The sequence below is a fragment of the Neolamprologus brichardi genome, chromosome 7 (assembly GCF_056152115.1).
Source record: "Neolamprologus brichardi isolate AB-2024 chromosome 7, ASM5615211v1, whole genome shotgun sequence".
Lineage (NCBI taxonomy): Eukaryota > Metazoa > Chordata > Actinopteri > Cichliformes > Cichlidae > Neolamprologus > Neolamprologus brichardi.
Genome location: NC_142110.1, coordinates 4,140,624 through 4,160,930, shown reverse-complemented (window position 1 = coordinate 4,160,930; position 20,307 = coordinate 4,140,624). Strand labels below are relative to the sequence as shown.

General features: G+C 40.7%; 2 protein-coding genes across 3 annotated transcripts in view; both read left to right on the top strand.

The window, feature by feature from the left end:
* The first annotated feature begins 45 nt into the window (after window positions 1–45).
* Window positions 46–4,383, top strand: rxylt1 (ribitol xylosyltransferase 1). Its single transcript, XM_006795754.3, has 6 exons — window positions 46–284; window positions 401–583; window positions 748–850; window positions 969–1,283; window positions 1,385–1,555; window positions 3,188–4,383. Exons 1-6 carry the CDS (start codon window positions 137–139, stop codon window positions 3,588–3,590), a joined length of 1,323 nt encoding a protein of 440 aa, XP_006795817.1. The 5' UTR covers window positions 46–136; the 3' UTR covers window positions 3,591–4,383.
* Window positions 4,384–4,746: 363 nt separating this feature from the next.
* srgap1a (SLIT-ROBO Rho GTPase activating protein 1a) overlaps window positions 4,747–20,307 on the top strand; it is a 95,159-nt gene continuing 79,598 nt past the window's right edge. Inside the window, exon 1 of one of the 2 annotated variants that reach the window (XM_087842882.1) lies at window positions 4,747–5,484. In XM_087842882.1, the coding sequence (XP_087699008.1) occupies window positions 5,421–5,484 (64 nt within the window). In that variant the 5' untranslated portion in view covers window positions 4,747–5,420. The remainder of the gene's footprint in view (window positions 5,485–20,307) is intronic. The other variant, XM_087842883.1, reaches the window with a different exon arrangement.

Genomic DNA, 20,307 nt, shown 5'->3' with positions numbered 1-20,307 from the left:
CTAAAAACAAATGTTTTAGAACAGGCATTTTTCTCCGTCAGCTAAATCCAGGGGTCCTTGTGATGTAAACAAGGGTCCTTGCAACAGAAACGGAGCTACATACACCATGGTAACCTGAGAAAAAAAGGGGAGAACAATGAAAATACCAAAAAGAAAGCTGTTCCTTCTCCTTATTTTTGCATATGTAGCGTTTTCACTCTATGCTGCGTATAATGTTTTCTTCAGCACCAAAGTACTATCCCGCGTTCACAGGGTGGTGAAGAAAGAGACGGGAGCACAATCGGGTAATTTCACGGAGCAGGAGGGCCGCCTAAAAACAGGAGCCGATAATTAAAAATGATATTTATTTAATTTCGCGTGGAAAGAAAATTGAATAGATAACGGTGTGTTGGGTTTGTAGGTGGTGTAAGGGATGGCGGTGCTCCATACGTTGCTGATGAGTGGAATCCGTGGGAGGATGAACAGGTGGACTACAACTCTGCTTTGAACAAAAAGAGAGAGGCCTTCAAACAGTACCTGGGTAAAATTGACAAGAACAAACCCAAAAGATACAAGGTCCAGATATGGGGGAAAGCTGCAATAGGTAGGTCATGATCTAATGTGTCACAGCCTGAAAGGAGGTTTTGATGTCATCTAAAAATGGAAATAATTTGCTCTGTGGCAAGATATTATGGTTTTACATATATTTTATCTCATACTTGGAGGCCTACAGAATAACCGTCATTCGTCTATCTATTTCCTTTACAGGGCTTTACCTTTGGGAACATGTTTTAGAGGGCCCCCTCAACCCCACAGACAAGGTAGCACAATGGAGAGAGGGGGAGCTGCAGTCAGGGAAGATAGATTTCAGGTAACAGATCAGAGATAGAAAGTTTAAAAGCACAAACATATAGTTTGCATTTGAGCCTTAATTACATATTTACTGAAAAAAAATGTGACCCCATCCTTGTAAATCACTCTGTCTCTAGTTTCTACACAGGTCCTGCTGTGGTGCAGGGTCATGTGCCTCTGGACATGAATAGTCTGGTTTTGGTTCTCAATGGCCGCGAAAAGCAAAAAGTCACTTACTCCACACGGTGGCTGGAGCACGTCCAAACTCTGGTTCAGTCCAATACAGTGTCTCACGTTGCTGTGGTTCTGCTGGGCAATGAGCACTGCAACAACAACTGGATCAGCCCACATCTGAAGAGAAATGGTGGCTTTGTGGACCTCCTTTTTGTAGTGTATGATAGCCCCTGGGTCAATGACAAGGATGTCTTTCAGTGGCCTCTTGGTGTTGCTACGTATGTCCTCGCTTATTGTCTAATTTGTGTGTATGTGTCATGTTTCCTCTTTGAATTAGTAACGCTGTCTAATATAATGCCACGATTTTGTCTCTGTACAGATACAGACAGTTTCCAATGATCAGGCCGAATGCCCAGTTAATTACCTCCAACCGGCCATACCTCTGCAATTTCTTAGGAACTGTTTACAAAAATTCTTCCAGAGAAACACTCATGCATATTCTGACACAGTCTGGCCTGGAAAAGGATTGCATCACCACTGCGAGGGAAAAGTAAGTCACTATTTATTACCTGTTTCATTGCCTTATCTGAAAGAATAAAATCTTTTAGTTTTTTTATTGGCTGGATTATTTTTACTTTGGCTGACTGTGCTATAACACAGCTATAACAAGAGGACAAAAAGTTGAGATATTTAGAATAGTATAAAAAACATCTTGCCACTAAGGCCGTCCTAGTGTATCTTTGTGAAACTATTCATGTCTACAGTAAGCTTCATGGTCAAACGGTTTCAAATTATTAGTCTTGCATAGTGAAATCCAAAACTTATTTAAGTTTTAGGGAACCAAACGACTTTGGTTAAAATTAGACATCACAGAGGCCTAAGCTTTTAATCCACATGTGGGCAGAATATAGGGCAAATCAACTGAATCTGACCAAAATCTCCTTAAAGAAAAAGAAAAATGAATAAGAAAGAGGATTATGCTAAGGAATGTCAAGGAGAATAACTGCAATAAGTCTTCACTGCCATTTAAGTCCATTTCAGTGCAGTGCGGTTCATCAGTAATCTACGCAGTAGCGAAGATCAAACAACTGGCAAGATAAATGCTAATTTAAGGGCTGATAAAGAATTTAATTTTTAATTTTTAATGCTAAATCGCAGCAAAAAAAAATTTCTGGCACAACTTCACCTGCTTCCAAGGTGCATGGAGAGGATAAAAGAATTCACAAAGCAGGAACTCCAGCAACAGAAGAAGAAGAACTTTAATAATAGACCAACGCGTTTTGGCTTGTGGCCTTCATCAGGGTCATAGTAAAACATTGAAAAATTGCTTAAATACAAGACAGGAAACAGAAAAAAATTCAAATTAACCAGTCAAAACTTCATAGGTAGGTCAGCTGACACATAATAGGTAGGTATTGGTTAATTGGCTAAGTCACGCCCAAGTAAGTTGTTCTTCTTCCTCAAGTGTTGCTGGAGTTCCTGCTTTGTAATTTTTAATGCTAGCAATATTTATGTTATGATTGATTTATCCAGTGTGTACCCCTACAGATAATTCATCTTAGCCATTCGTCTAAGAAAATCCCATTGCTGGTTTAAATCAAGAAAAACTGATGTGCTAAATCATTGAGCGCTGCCACATCAACACAAACACTTGTTCCCTGGTTTTACTGTGAACAGCTAAGGCATTCAGATACATTTTTAAATAAAGAAAGTAAATAATAAAATTAAGCCTTTAAGATAATCAAGCCCTAATTATTAGGCATAGATAATTATGACATGTGCTCAGTTTTCCACTTATATTTAGGTTATGGCAATTTTGTACCAAGATACACTTCAGAGTGGCTTATTGAAAACTCTGCAATCTGTTATGTGAAAGATGGGACAGTGGATGCCTTTTGATTAAAATGATTTATGGCCTGTTACTAATATTACTGTCAGTGTACCACATGTTTTAAGTAATAAACATGTCAGACAGAGAAATTAGTACCTGGTAAAAATGGATAAGAAGTAGCTTTTCATTTAAGTTTACTCTTCTGACTTGTTTAATAATAAATGGAGCTGAGGTGAGACAGCTTTGATTTCTAAATGTAAATTACATGGAACAATATTATAGTATATTTCTGTGTTTATAGAGGTAGTTTAAACTGTTGACTGAAATATCTCCCCTTCTTACCTGCCACAGGTGGCTCCCTCAGGAGACAGCAGACAGTCTGAGACGCTATCAGACAGCTCTGGCCCAAAGCGAGCTCACTCTCTGCCCAGTTGGGATCAACACAGAGTCTTACCGCATCTACGAGGCCTGCTCTTATGGCTCCGTGCCCGTGGTGGAAGATGTGATGACACCTGGGAGCTGTGCAGCAGGGCCCAGCTCCCCACTACGACTCCTAAAAGCTGCAGGGGCGCCCTTCATCTTCATCAGCGATTGGAAGGAGCTCCCAGCCATCTTGCAGAGGGAGAGAGGGATGACACAGGAGCAGAGGGTGGACAGGAGGAGGAGGTTGCTGGAGTGGTATTCCAGCTTTCGTCAGCAGATGAAGGAAAGGTTCACCGAGGTCATCGAAGAGACCTTCTTCAAAACCGGCTGACTGGTGCTTCTAAATATCAGCGGGATGATTGACAGTTAAAACTGATTTTATTTATTTTATGGTTTGTGGAGAAATGTGATGTACTACTGACATAGTGAAAGTGGTGATGTTCTTTTCAATATTCTGGCGCAGGTTATTAAAAAAGAATTTATGTGTGTAGTAAAGTTGTAAAGCTGCCATTACTAGTCAGAAAGGGGCCTCGTGATATTTAAGTATATTCATCATCTAAATGTTTACAACTGTGGAATGTACAGGCATTTAGAGATAGAGAATTATGAACTGCCTTTGCATAAAAAAAACACCTTAATTTACTTTAAGTATGTTTTATGTGTTTTTATGTCATTCTTATTGTGATTTTTAGGAAACACTAAATAATATGTGTAGAAGAGATTGTAATGTGTTTGCACCATTTTTAACACCCTGATATCCTTTTGAAATCTTTTCTCTTTGTGAGCTGCTTGCAAACGGATGTGGTTGGGATGAAATGTTTTGCTTTGTGGTAAAAAAAAAATCAGCTGTTTTATATTTATTTCAGTTCTGTGCTGCATGTGTGTGGATTTCTTTTTTTTCTTTTCTTTTTTTTTTAAAGATAGTGCAGTAAAATAAAATGGAGCATTGTCCTGAACAGAAATGTGAGGTTGTGCTTTCATTGTGCCTGCAGATGGCGCTGTGGACCAGCTAAATGTCAGTGGATGCGATGATCTCCAGTGAAATGTAATGCAGACGCTTTTTGAAGTTGATAAAAAATTATATGTGGGGAAACTTACTTTTCACATAAGCTAATAAACACGAAACATGCCGTAAAACTGAGGAGAAACTTCTGGATGTTTACCAAACTAGTGTATTTGAGATGTATAGGGCACAGATCGATATTAGCTAGGAATATATTGATCCGTGGTCGTTACCAGGAATTTTGGGGTTTCTCGCTGTATTTCAGCTACAGATGTGCACAGGTGTGCGGCCACACGTTTAGTCTACCCTATAGAGCGCTTAATGTCTGTAAATAATAAAAATAAAAACGTAATTTTGTTTTGATCTAGAAAGAAAATATTGAATGCAAAACTAATATAATGTGACGTCTATTTCAAGTTACGTATAAGTAGTTTGTCCCTAATAAGGACAAAAAGCCTTCAGGTTTGGCAGCAGGAGTGTCCGTCAGGGCGCGGATGTCCACTACTGTGGAGATCCCTCCCTCCCTGTCCTTCCTACCTCCAGCTGCTGCGTGCTGCAGTCGGTCTGCCTGCCCTGTCTGCCTTTTCGCCTGCTGGGAGTTGAGTTGTAGGGTCGGGGGTGGGGGGCGAGAAACCGTTGAGGGAGAGCGAGCGTAGGGGGGGACGTGTGGATGTGTGGGTCTCAAACTGGAAACCACCACCAAAGCGGCGGAGACTCTTAACCATTCAAGCCGACTTCCAAGCCCTTCGGACATGCTGTTGACACTACTTCTGCCGGAAGGACCCTAAACTTGCGCGATTGTTTTTTTCTTCTTCTTCTGTGGTTTCAGCAGCGCTGTCGCGCTGTGCCGACTGCTCGGATAGTTGAGAGGATTCATTGGTTGGAGCAGGATTGCGCATTGGCCCTGCCGTGTACCCGCCGCGTATCCTGAGGGAAGAAGAACAATGAAGCGATAAACGTTTCCTCCTTTCTCCAAGTCCCGCTGCAGACTTAAATCCCACTAAGAGTCTTAAAAAAATCTCGCTCCTTCTTCCCCTGGCTTTCATTTTTCTCGTGTTGTTTGGGATGCGTCGGTAGCTGTAGGATCCCGCTTGTTGACAGTTTTTTTTTCTTTATACAAGAAGTTTACAACAAGTTTCGGACATAGGAAGACGGAAAATGTCCACACCGAGGTTCAAAAAGGATAAAGAAATTATCACGGACTACGAGAGTCAAGTCAAAGGTAAGGGGAGGGTTAAATGTTTCTCTGGGAAATGCGCTTGTAGGAGCTGCTGGGAGAACCGAGAAAGGACTAATTGGGACCAGGCTGGTTCATCACTACCTGCATGAGTCATAGCTAGTGATGGTGGTCACTGGCTATGACTTGTGGTGAGGTGGATTAAGAAAGAAAGTTGGTGTAAATGACCCCCTTTTGGTCAAGTCAAACGTGGACGTGTCTTTCCAAGAGGTCCAGCCTTCATATAACTTGGATATCTGTAAAATGACTTAGAGGGCTGCCACGGCTCAATAATATTTGTGCCAGCAGGACAAAGTTAGGGATGTAGTCAGCAAAATAAATCATTAGTCACAGCTCAGGCTTTAGTCTTGCATAGTTTTGCATGTGAACGCTCAATAGACTGACACTGGTTCAAAGAAGCGATCACTATCTTTCACATGGCTTCAGGCCTGTAGCCTTTAAAAATAAATAAAATACAATCTGTTATTTTAAGGCTGTATGTCCACACATTGTCCTTAACAACCGAGATGCTTGTAATTATTCCCACTTGGCCTGTTGCATTTTTAGTCACGCTTGTGTGTTATAACTACCTGTTACTGTTGAGATTTTTTCTTGAACTCTAGCTGGTGTGGGACTTTTGTCGTTAAGCCATTGTTCCCATAATATCACAGCAAGATTATGCAACTGGAGAGGTGAGAAAGGACAAGTTGAGGCATCACAGATACACACAAATTAACTTTGAGTGAACTGCTCAGGGGCACTTAAGAAGTAGTGGATGGTTAGTATTCTATGCCAATTAGTTTCCCACTTAATGCCACACACACTTTAAAACATAAAAGTGCTCAGTGCCTAGTTTAAGGTATGTGATTTAAAGGTGTGCTTCACTGATGTCGCCCCTAACTTATCTTGTCTCCTTCAAGTCCTCTGTTGGCTTATTCCCAGCCAGAAAAGGCAGTTGCTGCTCCAGGGTAACCATGGGGATTTGGTCCCCAGCCTACCAGCTCTGTTCCTCGGTGCTGTTAATTTGCAGAAATGCCACCTATTCACCTCCCATAGGCAGCCTTAACTGCTGAGAAAAGAGGAGAGGTTAGTGGTGGTTGGTGGGGCTTTAAGAAGGGTATAGAGAAAAAGAAGAGGTTTCCAGTGTTGGTTGAGGAATTACAAGATTGCATGAAAGCAAGCTCTCATTTGCTAAGGGTTGTTCAGGACCCCATCCCCCTGCACCCCCTGCAAGGATGACTAAGGGCTTTCAGCCAGTAATAGAAGATGATGCACAGTCATAAACGATGTCAAACAAGACATGACTTGGCCTCCCTGTTGTCTCGAGGAAGTTGGTGTGTCGATAAAAAGCACCTGATGCTGAGAATAGCTGCTGCTTGACGGCACCAGAAGAGCCTCAGTAAATCAAAGTTTAAGTGTATTGTTTTGTTGAATCTAATTCTGAGGCTAATGCTCTGAAGCTTGTCGTGCATTGTAAATATCCTCTAGGTAGGATATTTTTCTTCGGGGGAGTTAACATCACAGGCGGTGCACAGCTATTTGCATAAAGTACTGTTCTGGTTCTCTTTGCATTGTAAATAACCCGTGGGTATTCCATCTGAGGGATGCATTATTTGTTATCTTTCAAATGTATGTTCCAAAAACGCCTGATTGAATTTATCTTTAACTATAATTAACCACAGGTAAACACTGTATTTCTTATCAATACTGTGTCGTCTGTTAAACAGAAAAAGAGGAATCTTTATTAGGTTGGTGTTCGCCTGCAAAGGAAGACTTGTTTTGTTTTTTTGTTTTTTGGGGGCGGTAGCTGCTGGGCTCATTGGGATATGAGTAAGTAGTACAGGAAGAAAATGCTTTGTAATGTAGTAGCACGGTTTCTGCATTCAGAAGAGCAGCTCCTGATTCAGCGATTGTAAAGCCTTTTATATGTTAAGGGTGGTAATGAGTGGGATTTAATCTGCAATGACCGGTGACAGCCAGAGGCAGAATCTGGTGAACAGACATCGATTACTTTAGAAGTAGAACAACAAGCATCCTAAAAAACACCAACAACTGGAGCCAACACTCTGATGTTTTGGCCAATATTCTCCCCGTCTCATAGCTTTTAAAAAGTACAGAATTTTCACAATATTTTGACAGAGATCTGGAAGCCAGTTTTGCTGCGTCTTACATAAGCACACTGATCTGTAGCCTCAAACCCTCTGCCTTGATTTTGACAGGAGACTTGCATCGTTACACCAACAATTCATGCTTCTTCCTTTTTTTTTCCCCGCGACTCATCATTTTCATATTTGTGCTCAGCACGCTCGTGCTTAGTGGGATTGCTATTCAAGTCAGTAAATGTGATGTATTTAAAGTAGCTTTCCACGGTGACTGTCTGAAAGCTTTCCTACAAAGTCTTACACTACTGTTCCCTGGCCTGGTTTGTCATTCAGCTGATATTCGTTTCACAAGTCCCGTCTAATAGCCTTTTTTTAACCTCCTACGAGAAATGTAAAGCAAGTCATTTTGGCAATTGGAGGCAGTTATCATTTTATTGACAATGCTTTGTTGCACGGGGATTTAATTCTTTATAACTGCTAAGAATTGGCATCTACATCAAGACTCAGCTTGATCTTGGAAAACAAAAGCATTAAGGAGATTGGGTTAAGACAGTGGAGTTTGTTTGTGCCTTATAACGCGCATCAGTTGCAGTCAATTAAAGTAATTGTAAACCAGCAAGTGAAAGCTGTGGGTACATCGCAATTCTCTGTTTCTGTGGACTGGTGGAACGGGGCAACACTGTCTGCAATGTTTTATTGTGGGTGAAATGTCGGTTCGATGTCAGGCTGTAGCTTGCTGTTTGTGTCCTGGGGGTTGTGACTCAGATGGCAGAACCCGTTAAAACCTCTGACAGGGGTCCTCTCCTGGATCATTATAAAGGCTGACCCTTGACCTGACTTCACTGCTCTTTGAAATCAGAGCTCTGCCCCTTTGCATACAAAGAGATCGGTCCCTCCATGTTTGTACGCAGGGGGATTAAAGGAAGGAAACTGCTGGGAGGTTGTATGGTGGTAATTACTTTTCAAATAGCTAAGAGTTGTCTTGTGGTTAAAAGTGTGATTAGTTAATTTACTATCAGCACAAATTACGTCTCCAAATGCACGGAGGCGTGCTTGTGGATCATCAGGCATTGCATGTGATGTTCATGTGACATCAGGTTATCATGTGGACGGATTTTTGCTTTAACTCTGCCTGCTACCAAGCTTTAGCACGGAGAGTAGTCTATAGAGGCTGTTTTTATTTATTTAGAATAGTCTAGAAGAAGTACTGTGAGATATAAAACACTGGGAATCTTTCACAATACTTCAGAAAGTAATCTGTTTAGACAAAATCAGTTTGAAGAGGGATTTCACAAAGAACCCAAAATAGCCATTAGCCAATTTTACATCCCTGGGTACATAATTTCACGTTTCTGGTATTCCAGTTATTAATATCAGTATCGTAAATATTGAATTTGTAACATTAGAAGTTTGTTACATTTGATCTGGTCGCTGATAGATTGACGGACTGTTTGTTGGTTGTTTCATACTTTGGGTTAATCCAGGTAGAGCAGCTGTCTGAGCAGACTCCCAGTGTCACCTTTGCCTCATCCTTCAGTAAATATTATCAGATGTGAGTTTGAAGGTGTGAATGGCTCTGAAGCCAGCTGTCAGTATAACATGACCCTTTTTGCAACGGTCAGATTTTTTCCCCATTAACACCAACCTGTAGTTACACCACCAAGCCTCTAATTTCAGCTCAGCTTTCTTCTACGTCGCTTTTCGCCAACAGCCAATCAGTTCACACAAAGAGCCATTTTACTAACAGTATTGCACTTCCCACAACAGTTAAGTTGTAACCAATACCGCGGTGTACATTGGTGGATGTGCGATGCTCCATCTTGGCAGAGTGTTGATGGAGTTTAAAGGCTGCAAGACTAACAGAATTCTAACCCATCCTGGATCGCTTCTCCACAGTATCACACATGCGTTCACACACTTATCATCAATTTTTACCCCCCCCAAACTTCTATAACTGTGGGTGTTTGTAATGTGGCTACATGCAGTGGTATGGCACTGGGTGTTGTCGTTGTGCATGGGTGTGTGTTTGCATGGCTGGGTGAATTGTTATTGACAGCACCATCTGTGGCCATTCACCCTTTTTGTAGTTTTAATAAACTCTGCTGAGCACAAGCAAAGCTTCACATTCCCTGCTGCTCTTTATTGTCACCACAAAGGCTACCGGGACCTTACTGCAGCCCCCCACGCTGACCATCAACAAGGAAAAAAAAGAGCCAAACCTGCCCCCATTCTTGTCATTATATTCCCCAAACCAAACAAACATGTTGCCTGGTCTTCAGATCCAGTTAATTCAGTTTCTTCCCAGAAATGTACCCTACTGCAGTGTGACCGAATAAATTGAAAGTAAAGTTTCGGACTAAATGGTTGGCTTTTGTTCCTCTTTTTTCTTTTCTTTCAACTACTATTTTCCTTCTCTCTGGTGATGTTGGCGCAAAAAGAAGAATCCATGTAAGTGCCTAGTAATGAGCTGGATGAGATCCAGTGTGTTGCTGCACTGAATTAGCTAATACGAGGTGCAGGGTATAAATGGAATAAGACCGTGCTTGAAGAAATTAAAACCGGAATTAAAAGCGAAAGTTTAAAGTAAAAAGGAGGTTTTGTTGGGGATTTGCAGAGATTTTGGTTACTCTCTGGACAACCTTAATTTCTTTGAACCATGGCTGAGGCCCAACAGATGGACAGACAGGAAGGCAGATAGACACAGTTTGACTACCAGGCCATGCTGCTGTCTGCCACCCAGTAGGCCTGGATTAGGGGTAAGAAGATTGGGGGAAGGGAGAGGACAGTATGAGGCCAGGGCAGGAATAAGTGAAGGCGGAGGTCACAGGCTCTGACTTGGGTGACTTGTTTTAAACTGCATCTGTGTGTTCATCCGATTCATCTGCGGCTCTAAGCCGTTTATGTGGTTAGCGGTGGTGAAAGCTTTTTAAGATGAGTGCAAACATTCTATAAGTGAAGTCTCTCGTTGGTCCTTGTTCTGGGTTCCCTTAAACAATGTGACATCTGCCACTTTGGTTGCTTTTTTTCCGCCTGTGTCAGTGGTTTGGCTGACCGTGACCAGGGAAGCTGAAGCTTCTTTGCTGAGGTAGTTTATTCATCAGCCACAAAGAGGCTACTGCACTAAAAAAACCCTCTTTGTGATTGTTTTGGTTGCTAGCAAATCACAGTGGTCGACTGTTTACATCGATAACATCGACTTGTCTGCAAATATTTGTCATTTGTTTACTCTCTAAGCTGTAGTAAAGCTTAAAGTGACACACAAACCAGAAATGTAGAAGTGTAAGTTATGCCTTGCTGCTGCAGTCAAAACGGTTCAAAATGTGCAACTTCTATCTTGAAGGTAAACATCTTCCATTTACAGTTTGAATCACACTTTTCTATGTTTGACTACTGCTTGGTGAATAGTTTGCAGATGACTCTGCATCTTCCAAGCAAACTAATTTGGCAACTGTGCCAATCTGCGACTAACCAAAACAGTTGCAAGGAGGTTTTCAGTGCAGTAACACATGCCTCTTGGCAACCAGTTTCACACTAGAGACTGCCAGCAATCACTTGCCAACCAGTTGCAGAATACACACTTTTCCTTGTGACTGGTGGTTACCAGATGGTCACTGACTGGTCTCTAGAGCTGTGTGAGGGAAAATTTTCTCATTTTAAGAAAGAGAAACTGAAAATATTCTACTTGGTTCTGGTCTTTTGCACAAACATAGAATGTTTACATAATATTTTGGCTTAATTAAAGCCTAAACCAAAGTGATAAAAATATACAGTCTATTATTAACAACTGTGCTCACTTCTACTGATCTCGAGCCTTCGTTTGTGCCTGCTTACTTTTCACCTCTGATTGCCTTTAGTTGGCAGCTTTCCCAGCATTCTTGAAATAATGGAATTCAAAACAATCAAATGTATGACAAGACTGATAAATAATATTTTGCTGGCAAGTCGAGCCTTGTTGGTGTTCATCAAATAGTTACCCATGTTCCCAGCACCTGACAAAGATGATTACGCTAGTGATTTGGTGTATTGAAGAAATGTATTATCTCTTTTATTGGGACAGCTGTTGAACATAACAGTAGTTTGCCTTTTTACACTTTCTTTGCTGTCACATTTTAACTTATAACTGAAAAATAAAGAAGACAGAAAAAGAAGAGAAAAGAAAAGGAAAAAAAACTAGGGTTAGGAGGCAGCAGGGCAGGTAGGTTTACGTAGTACTCAGGGTTGTAACATCATATACAAAATCACACCTCATATGCTTAACATAGTCTGTCCATTTAGACCATATTCCCTCTGAAGTTTAAGAGAAAATGACACTTTTTCCATCTCTTGTACAGAATGTATCCAGTCTTCTATCGTTGGTGGTTCAGGCTTAAGCCATCTTCTCGTAAGAGGCTTTTTACTTGCGGCCAGAAGGATATACAGGAGTCTTCTGTCGTTGGAATTCAGTTTATCCACTGGTACATTGCACAAAAATACGGTCTCAAAAGTTGAAGGATAAACAAATGAAAAAACATTTTGTAAATGATCATGGATTAGAGACCAATACTGGCGAATAACTTTACAGTCCCAAAAGATGTGGAAATGGTTAGCTCCGTCCCCCCCACATCTCCAACATTTAGAAGAAATGTATTTTCTTTTATAATTTCCCCTACATGCTCAAGTGAAATATTTGTATTTGAACGTGTGCATACTTTAAGACGTGTAATATCCTTGAACTCAACAATTCAACTTCTTTGCTGATTTCACACACCATCTGGAACGTGTTCTTGCATAACAGTCTTGGTCATGCATAATCTGGAAGAAAAAATGCATTCAAATTGTATAACATTTCCCTACTTCTTAAAATGTTTACAAATTAACAGGCTTTGTGATACTTGACAACATGAAATTGCAAAGGTGAAGAAAGCACCTCTTAATAATCTCAAATAAAGAGTTTCTTTGGGTCTGATAAATGCTGGTGCATGAAATGTATTTTGCATCAAGTATGAAACTTTGTTTCCAAGACAATTTCTTACTTCACGATCTGCCATAAACTGTCTTTCCCATCTAGCCTTAACACTGGTGAACAAGCTTAATGTGGTGATCCTGTGGCTCCTCCTTGCCCCCCCCCCCCCTTTTTTTTTCTTTGTCCTACTTTGACCTCATAACCTGAGGAAAGAGAGCTCTTAGCCTGCCGCCCTCCTGATCTATAGCCAGAGACCACCCCTTGAGGCACGACTACCATGTTGGGCTGCTGCCCTGAGGAGATTTCGGGGGTGGGGTTATAAAATCTAGTCAGAAAGATGTCAACAAAATGACGAATCTTTTTTGTGTGTGTAGGTCTGATTGACTATAGGTTAAAGACAAGAAGTCACCCATGTCTTTCATTTAAAAATATAATTGAGTACTGCTGTTGCGGACACCACAAAGTCTGTATTAATGTACGAAGGAACTGGAGAGAGTTTTCCACGGTCTCAGCTTATCAGCCTTGCAATAAAGGATCATTGTGGGTTTGCAGGAGGAGGAGGCACGAACTGAGTGTACAGCAGCCGGGGCTAGTGTTCGAGGAGCCTCAGGCTGGTCTTACGAGCTCTACTCTGAACTCTGCTCCACCCTCCCTTGGGATGGAAACTGGAGCAAAAACTGTGGTTCCAGCCACAGATATGTGGGGTGCTTGGAGAGGAGAAAAAAAAAGCGCCATTTAGGGATAAAGGTCTGTCAGCCATGTTCCTCCCCTCCTCTTGGAATCCTACTTCCAGCAGTCACATGTGGAGAGAGTCCCACTTAGTCCTCTTTGAGCTGTTGTTATATCCCTTCTCACTTCTCACTCTGTTTCTAAGCCTGAAAGAGAGTTTCTCCCGAGATAACTAGTACTGAACGGTTAAATAAACCTAAGGGAAAAGATAACGCTGTGTATTTATAGTTCTGTTTTATCATTACAACCATCATGGAAAATGTAACTTTTCCTGAAAACTCTCCTTGCTTCTATGCAACACTGTCCAGCTGTTTCCAGAAATAACAGTTATTTTGTTGTCATGAGGCCTCGTATCATGTGGTTATTATCAAATAGATGAAATGGCCAATATTTGTGCTTGCTTGTGGTTTAAAGTTAGATGAAAGTTAGTTGTAGCACATTTACTACTCCCTCACTGATTTATCCTAAAAGTTCATAATTGATATGTTTGGAGCATGCTTCTTCATGGTATTCTGTTTCCGTCGGTCTGTCCGTTTTGCTGTTTGTCCTCACTGATCCTCAGCTGGAAGCCTTCTCCCCAGGACAGCTTTGCCCTTTAGTCAGCAAACTGCTGACCTTTGATCTTTAACCTGAATTCCAAAATCCAATCTCTCCCACTTCTGTTCACTTGGTTCGTTGTGTCTTTTGTGTAGATATCATGGCTTGCAGACAGTCAGAAGATTAATGGACGACTTTTAAGTCAAAGTTGTCTTTTTGTGCAACTTTGACTGCTCAGTTACTGGCAAGAGACAAACCAGTTCTTTTACAGCTGAAATTAGTAATCGGTAAAAAGAATTTCATCATATTTTTCCAAGAAAAATTAAGTTTCAGATTTAAAATCAGTAACTAAACAAGGAACTCGATTGCCCACTGCTTCTAAAATTAAATGGCAAAAGGCATTTAGATTAACTGGCACTTTAATACATTTTTTTGCAGTTGACAGATTTCAAGATTTGTTGTCTGAAGTTTTCCTCTTGACCAGTCTACTACATATAATCTTACAAATTTTACCCCTAGATTCACTAAATTCAGGGTTAATGTAAATTAGTACAGACAGTTTTGTTTTCTTCTGTTTTTGTGGAAGAAACCTTAACAGTGCCCTCATTTACTGTGGTTGAAATGCAGGTAAAGTACCTTAAAAGGTTTGTTAGCCAGTAGAAATTTCTGGTATGAGCTACTAAGCCTTGAGTTAAACTATACTCGAGTCCAATGAAGATATTCAGATCTCATTTCTAATTGTATTAATGTCTGTATGACAAAAAAAAGTTGCAGAACTGCTTTATTTTCTGGTGGATTTTTTTTGTAGGTTGGGGTGAAGTGCAGCATATTGCTGTCTGCAAGAAGTCTCTGCAGAGTCTGACATCCCATTTTATTGCAGTTTAATAGGAATGGCGTGAGCTGCAAAGAAAGTTCTGGTTTTTGTTTTTTTATGCTTTCTGTTTTGTTTTGGGGTTTGTTTATTTGTTTGTTTTTTAGATCGGTCTGGTCTCTCCTGATGTGCCCTATTTCTCTCAATCCAAAGTGGAGCATGATACCAACCATCATGAAGAAAATAGTCCACAAAACATTTTTTTAAATCTCCTTAATTATAGATGGTGATCGGCTCTCAGGATGACAGAATCTGCCACCAGTATAGCTGGGGAATAAGATTGTTCAGAAAAAAAATGAAAATGTAAACCTGTGTGTGTGTGTGTGTGTGTGTGTGTACACTTGCGCAGTCAGCTTTCCAGCATGCACACAAGCACTGTGGACATGCCTCGTATATCTTACTTTTTAATCAGGCAGTGTGGAGGAAGCTCCCGTCTACCCTGGGGTCCTGTGATTTGTCCTGGTTAATGATGTGTCAGAGGGACGTGATACATAGTAACCTGGCTGGTTGTGTGGCACATGCATGATGGTGCTATGGTCACTTGCAGAAAAATAGGGTGGCCTTCGTGTCCTGAGCCTTCGGGGGGGACAGAGAAAGAAATGGCTAGTTTTGCTTGCCTTACAGTAAAAAGACAAAGGGCAGTGAAAACTGATCTGTCTGTTCTTTTATTCTTTCGCCCCCTTTTGTCCTTTGCTGTCACACTCTTAACAGCTGCCCTAAGGTAGACCACATTCTCCGATCTTTCTTGTGTTAATCCAAAAGCCCTGGGCGGATCCTGTTGGGGTTGCCTTCTGCATGCAAAACTGGCATTTGATTTCATCTGTCCGGGCTTGACAAGTTTGTTTTCCACATAGGTACCATGGCAAAGGGTTTAACGAGATATTCCGATGGACATTTATTCTGTTCAAGACGTGTCATCTCAGCCCCTGAGAACAAGACTGAGAGCCTGCTCTCAGTCAAGCGTGGGTACTTTAAAAACCGGAGAGAGTATTGGCAGTTAAAGCCTCCCTGAGGGTAGGTCTGAGGAGATAACAGAACGTAACTCTCTGTCACTTCCTCCATATTGGCTTCCACTATAATTATCTGGAAATGAGGTCTTTGTGAAGCCTCCTCGCTCTTTTGTTTTTGCTCTGTGTGCGTTCACGTTGGAGCTGATAGTGTTAGCCTGTCTTAGCCTCTGGTGCCCTGTGAAGTGTGGGTTGGGACCATTGTGGACTTTTCGTTCTTCACAGATTTGCTTTCACCACCAGATGCCTTGTGAGAAATCAATCCCTGCTGCTCGTGACTGGGACTGTGACAAGGGGAGTGATTGGGCCTCGGGCTACAGTGAGATCGCTCTGTCTGAAACCTGAGTGAGGGCCAAGATGAGGGTGTGATTTGAGCTACAGCAAGTACAGTTGTTTTTTTTTTAAGCTAGGATCAGAGAAAAGACCTAAGTAGAGACCATCTTATGATGGATTTACACCAGCTATGACACCACCGAGTTCTCTGACCACACCTATCTTTGAACTCGGCTTTCATTTTGCTGACTACTACACAGAGTCCTTAAGTTTGTCCTCATGGATTGGACGTTAGCTGTCTTTGAACTCAACATTCATTTTGATGTCAAATAGAAGAAAGTGCTCCCTTACTTCCAAATCTGCCACAGCAGATGGAGCCGCATATTAGATTTGACATACATTTCTTCACCGGATGCCCTTCCTGATGCAACCCCCCCCCCATTTATCTGAGCAGGCACCAGCACTAGCATGTTACCACCAGAGGCTAGGTTTGTGTCTCCACCTGGTTGTAAGGCAATATATGAACAACTACACTGCACGACTGTCTTGTGCAGTGTTAACACAGTTTCCTCTTAGATTTAAATAAATAAAAAAGACACTTGCTAAAGTACTCAAAACCATCATTACTGCTACAGTAGATGCCCATGGGCAGTTTTATTCATGCATGTGGTCTGAGAACTCATTGGTGCTAGGGGTGGTGTAATCTAGGGCTGCCACAAACGATTATTTTGATAGTCGACTAGTCACCGATTATTTTTACGATTAGTTGACTAATCAGATCATCATCCATTGGACGTACAGCTTATTGCACCAGCATGCATCTGCTCTTATATAACGATCATTAGCTTACAGCTTTAAGTGTTTATGGTATGTGCTAACTAAAAATAAAGACAAGATGAGAGTTTATTAAATTTTAATGAAATTTGCAGATTGTTTCGGTGAGGTTTAATAAACTCCTTGCTATCTAAAATATAACGGGACACCGGAGTAAATTCTCGAGCATCTCACACTTCTGATAATCAGCTGTCTGCTTGACGTTTATCCAGTTGTGTAAAAACTATAACTTTAATCTCAGCCAAACCGATTTACTCAGGAACAAATAAAATACTAAAAAAAGCCAAACAATAACATTTTGAAGTTATCTAAGTGACTTATATATATTTAACCTGAGTAGCGAAAGACGGCGGTGGGTTTGAAAACGATTTGCCGGGAGTCCGGTGTTCTCACGGGCTCTAATGAGCCTTGCCCCCGGCTAGCTATCGAGCTAGTGGGTAACAGACGTCTCCGAAAACGTCGGAGCGCTTTTGAAAATATGTGGTGTCTTGATAAACTGAGCAGATATTTGAGGTTTACACAGCTACATTCTCGCCTGAAAATATGTTAAACGTTTATGTTTGTGACCCAGAAAGAATAATAAGAGTAATATTAAAACTAACTAGCTGCCGCCATTGTTGGAAACTGAGCTGGGCCGCGCTATGAATTCTGGGACACAGCTTCTTCTTCTTCGGGGTTTAACAGCAGCTGGCATCCTTGTACATGCAGTGCTGCCATCTTCTGTTTCAGTCCGTTATTACACTCTTAAATCCTACTACTTATTCCTGCGTCTTTTGTGATCTTACAAAGCTTCAAACGACACGTCGACTATTAAATCAGTCGTCGACGATTTTGATAGTCGACGTAATCGTGACTGGTCGACTAATCGTGGCAGCCCTAGTGTAATCCCATTGCTGGATGGTTTGTGACTTGTTTTGTAGGTGTTCACTTAAAATTGGCTTGATTATTAGTGATTATATTCATTTACCAAAATGATCGCAATTGCTGTCCTGAACATCACACAAATACATTTTAATTAAAATCAAAGAATATTGTTGTAATGTTACACCTGAGAGGAAAGCTGTGGCAGCGCTGAATTCACCTGCTGAATACCACGAAGGAATGAGCTGGTGTAACACATTTGCTCATTCCAACTTTTTCTTTCTAATCTTTTCCTTGTCAGGTGATGATCTTTACAATTTAGGATGGGGAATATGTTGGAAATATTTATCTGTGCCTACTTTTAAATATCCTAACTCAGCTCCACTGCAGGAAGCCATCTGAATCAAAGCAGGCTCATTATTATGCCCTCACAGTGCAGTTTAGTCTTACACATTTTTGTTGCATCAGCCTGCGAGTGTTAAAAAAAAATCAGATCCTCTAGTATAAAGTATTCTCAGTGTTTTCTTTTTATCTGTCAGTTTGGTTAGCTCAAGCTTGAAGGATGAGGTTCTGTTTTTCTCAGTTCTAGAAATGTTTGAATCATTCATGATAAAATGATGATGATTGTAGGCTTCAGATGGAGCTCTGATGATTCATTCACAGCCTTTAAACAGCCTTTAAAAATACATGTGTGCGTATATGGCTGAAAATGAAAAAGTGCATCATATCAGCATAATTATATCGCTTTGATTTTTAGATTATGCTTTTGCTTTGAAGTTTGGCTCTTGGCAAAAATTCTGTGGCATTTTACTGTGGCTGCGGGGAAGACCTCCCCCAAAAGTGTTCTGTTGGTGGGAACTGGTTTCAGTATGCGTTTCAACTGGTTTCTTGGTTTTCATTCACTGTCATGATCAGCTGGGTTAATTATAATGGGTTTAAAGTTAAGAAGACACTTATGTGGTTATTGTAGCTACTGTATTTCCTCAAATAAAAATTTCCTGTCAACTACAAGCCAGATTCTTGGCTTTTTGTGGGTGTGGGGCCTGGGGAACAAACCATCCTGTCAAGCTCTTGTTGCATGTTATCGCTGCAACTGTTTCACAGTAAGGCCAAAATGAGGGTTCCATCCATTCATCTTCTGCCCTTATCCAGTTCTGGATTGTAGGGCCAGCAGTCTAAGTAGAGGTGCCCGGACATGTGACATGAATGTTATTACACTATCCTCCACCTGCCCCTGAAATCTACCCTTAAGTACAAGCTGTAGTGTACCCATCCAGGCACCTCATTACTTTAACCCCCAACCTGCACTGCTCAGTGTCAAGCAGATGCTCCTGATGCTAACATTCAGATTGAGTTGAGGTGTCAGTAAACCAGGTTCATGTCTGTACAGGTTGGCAGTGGTGAACAGTGTTGGTCAAGTTACTTGAAAAAAGTAATCAGTAACTAATTACTGATTACTTCCCCAAAAAAGTAATCCCGTTACTTTACTGATTACTTATTTTCAAAAGTAATTAATTACTTAGTTACTTAGTTACTTTTTAAAAACACGATTTACAACCTGAATAGGTGATAAAGCGATAGATCTTTCAGCCCAATTCTACTTTTTCTACATAATCCATCATACAAAATGTAATCAAATGGAAAAGTCTCTTTTTTTTTTTTTTAACTTGTTTTATTAGTTTTAATCTTTTAACTTTATGCATCAAGCAAAAATTTAATTATATGCAACATTCTCTGACTGGAAGAAATTTTTTTAATATTTAAACCTATTTTCTGCACATTCCAGCACATAAAATAAAATATTTTTTGTGTTTACACTCAGTCTTTCAAATAGATGCAAGTAAAAAACAGCAGAAAATAAATAAAGTAAAGTAACGGTAATCTAATTACTGTTTTTGCAATAGTAATCCCTTACTTTACTTGTTACTTGAAAAAAGTAATCGGATTACAGTAACGCGTTACTGCCCATCTCTGGTGGTGAGGTCTGGTATTGTCACGTATCAACATACTTGTTGAGATGGTGTGAAAATTGGAACTTTTCTGTGTAGTAAGCACATTAATGTGGTTTGACTGCACACAAAAGGTTTAGTTCCTGTTTAGAAGCAAATTGTAACATGATCCAAGTTTCTCTGCTGCTTGCAACAAATGAGAATTTTTTAAATACTGCCCGACCTCTTGGGTTCTTTTTTCTAACTTGCTGAAATGTTACATAGAAAACTGATAAACCTTGTAGACTTGCGGGACTCTTTTGTTAGCTTGTATAGTATAGTGTGTAATGAAAACATGGCACCAAACCAAGGCAGAGCTTCCCAAACGAGTTTCTTGCATTTAAAGATTGAAATGTACTTTATCTGACTGATTTAGCTTTCGGGAAATTGAAGCACAGATGCATGGGATGTCATCATGCCGATAGGTCAGATGTGCTATCTGCCCTGCTCCCCATGCCCCACAGTGTGCACAGAAATCATAGCGCAACTTGTAATTCAACTGTCCTTCCTGGGAAGCGGTGTAGAAATAGTTTCCAGATTAGTACATAAATTAGCTGAGCTCTGCTTCATTTGGCCAACATTTGTATTTCTATGAAATAGATAAGACTTTTTTTTAATGTTCTTAGTTTTTTCAGTGACTCAATAACAACATTATTACTCTGACACTCTGGGAAATGTACTGCCC

What these genes read in the sequence shown, in the direction of transcription:
- rxylt1 (XM_006795754.3), top strand. Translation starts at nt 137, where the DNA reads ATGAAAATACCAAAAAGAAAGCTGTTCCTTCTCCTTATTTTTGCATAT. An exon ending in TGGCCTCTTGGTGTTGCTAC is followed by an intron (nt 1,284 to 1,384) that starts GTATGTCCTCGC and finishes GTCTCTGTACAG; the next exon opens with ATACAGACAGTTTCCAATGA. An exon ending in ATCACCACTGCGAGGGAAAA is followed by an intron (nt 1,556 to 3,187) that starts GTAAGTCACTAT and finishes TACCTGCCACAG; the next exon opens with GTGGCTCCCTCAGGAGACAG.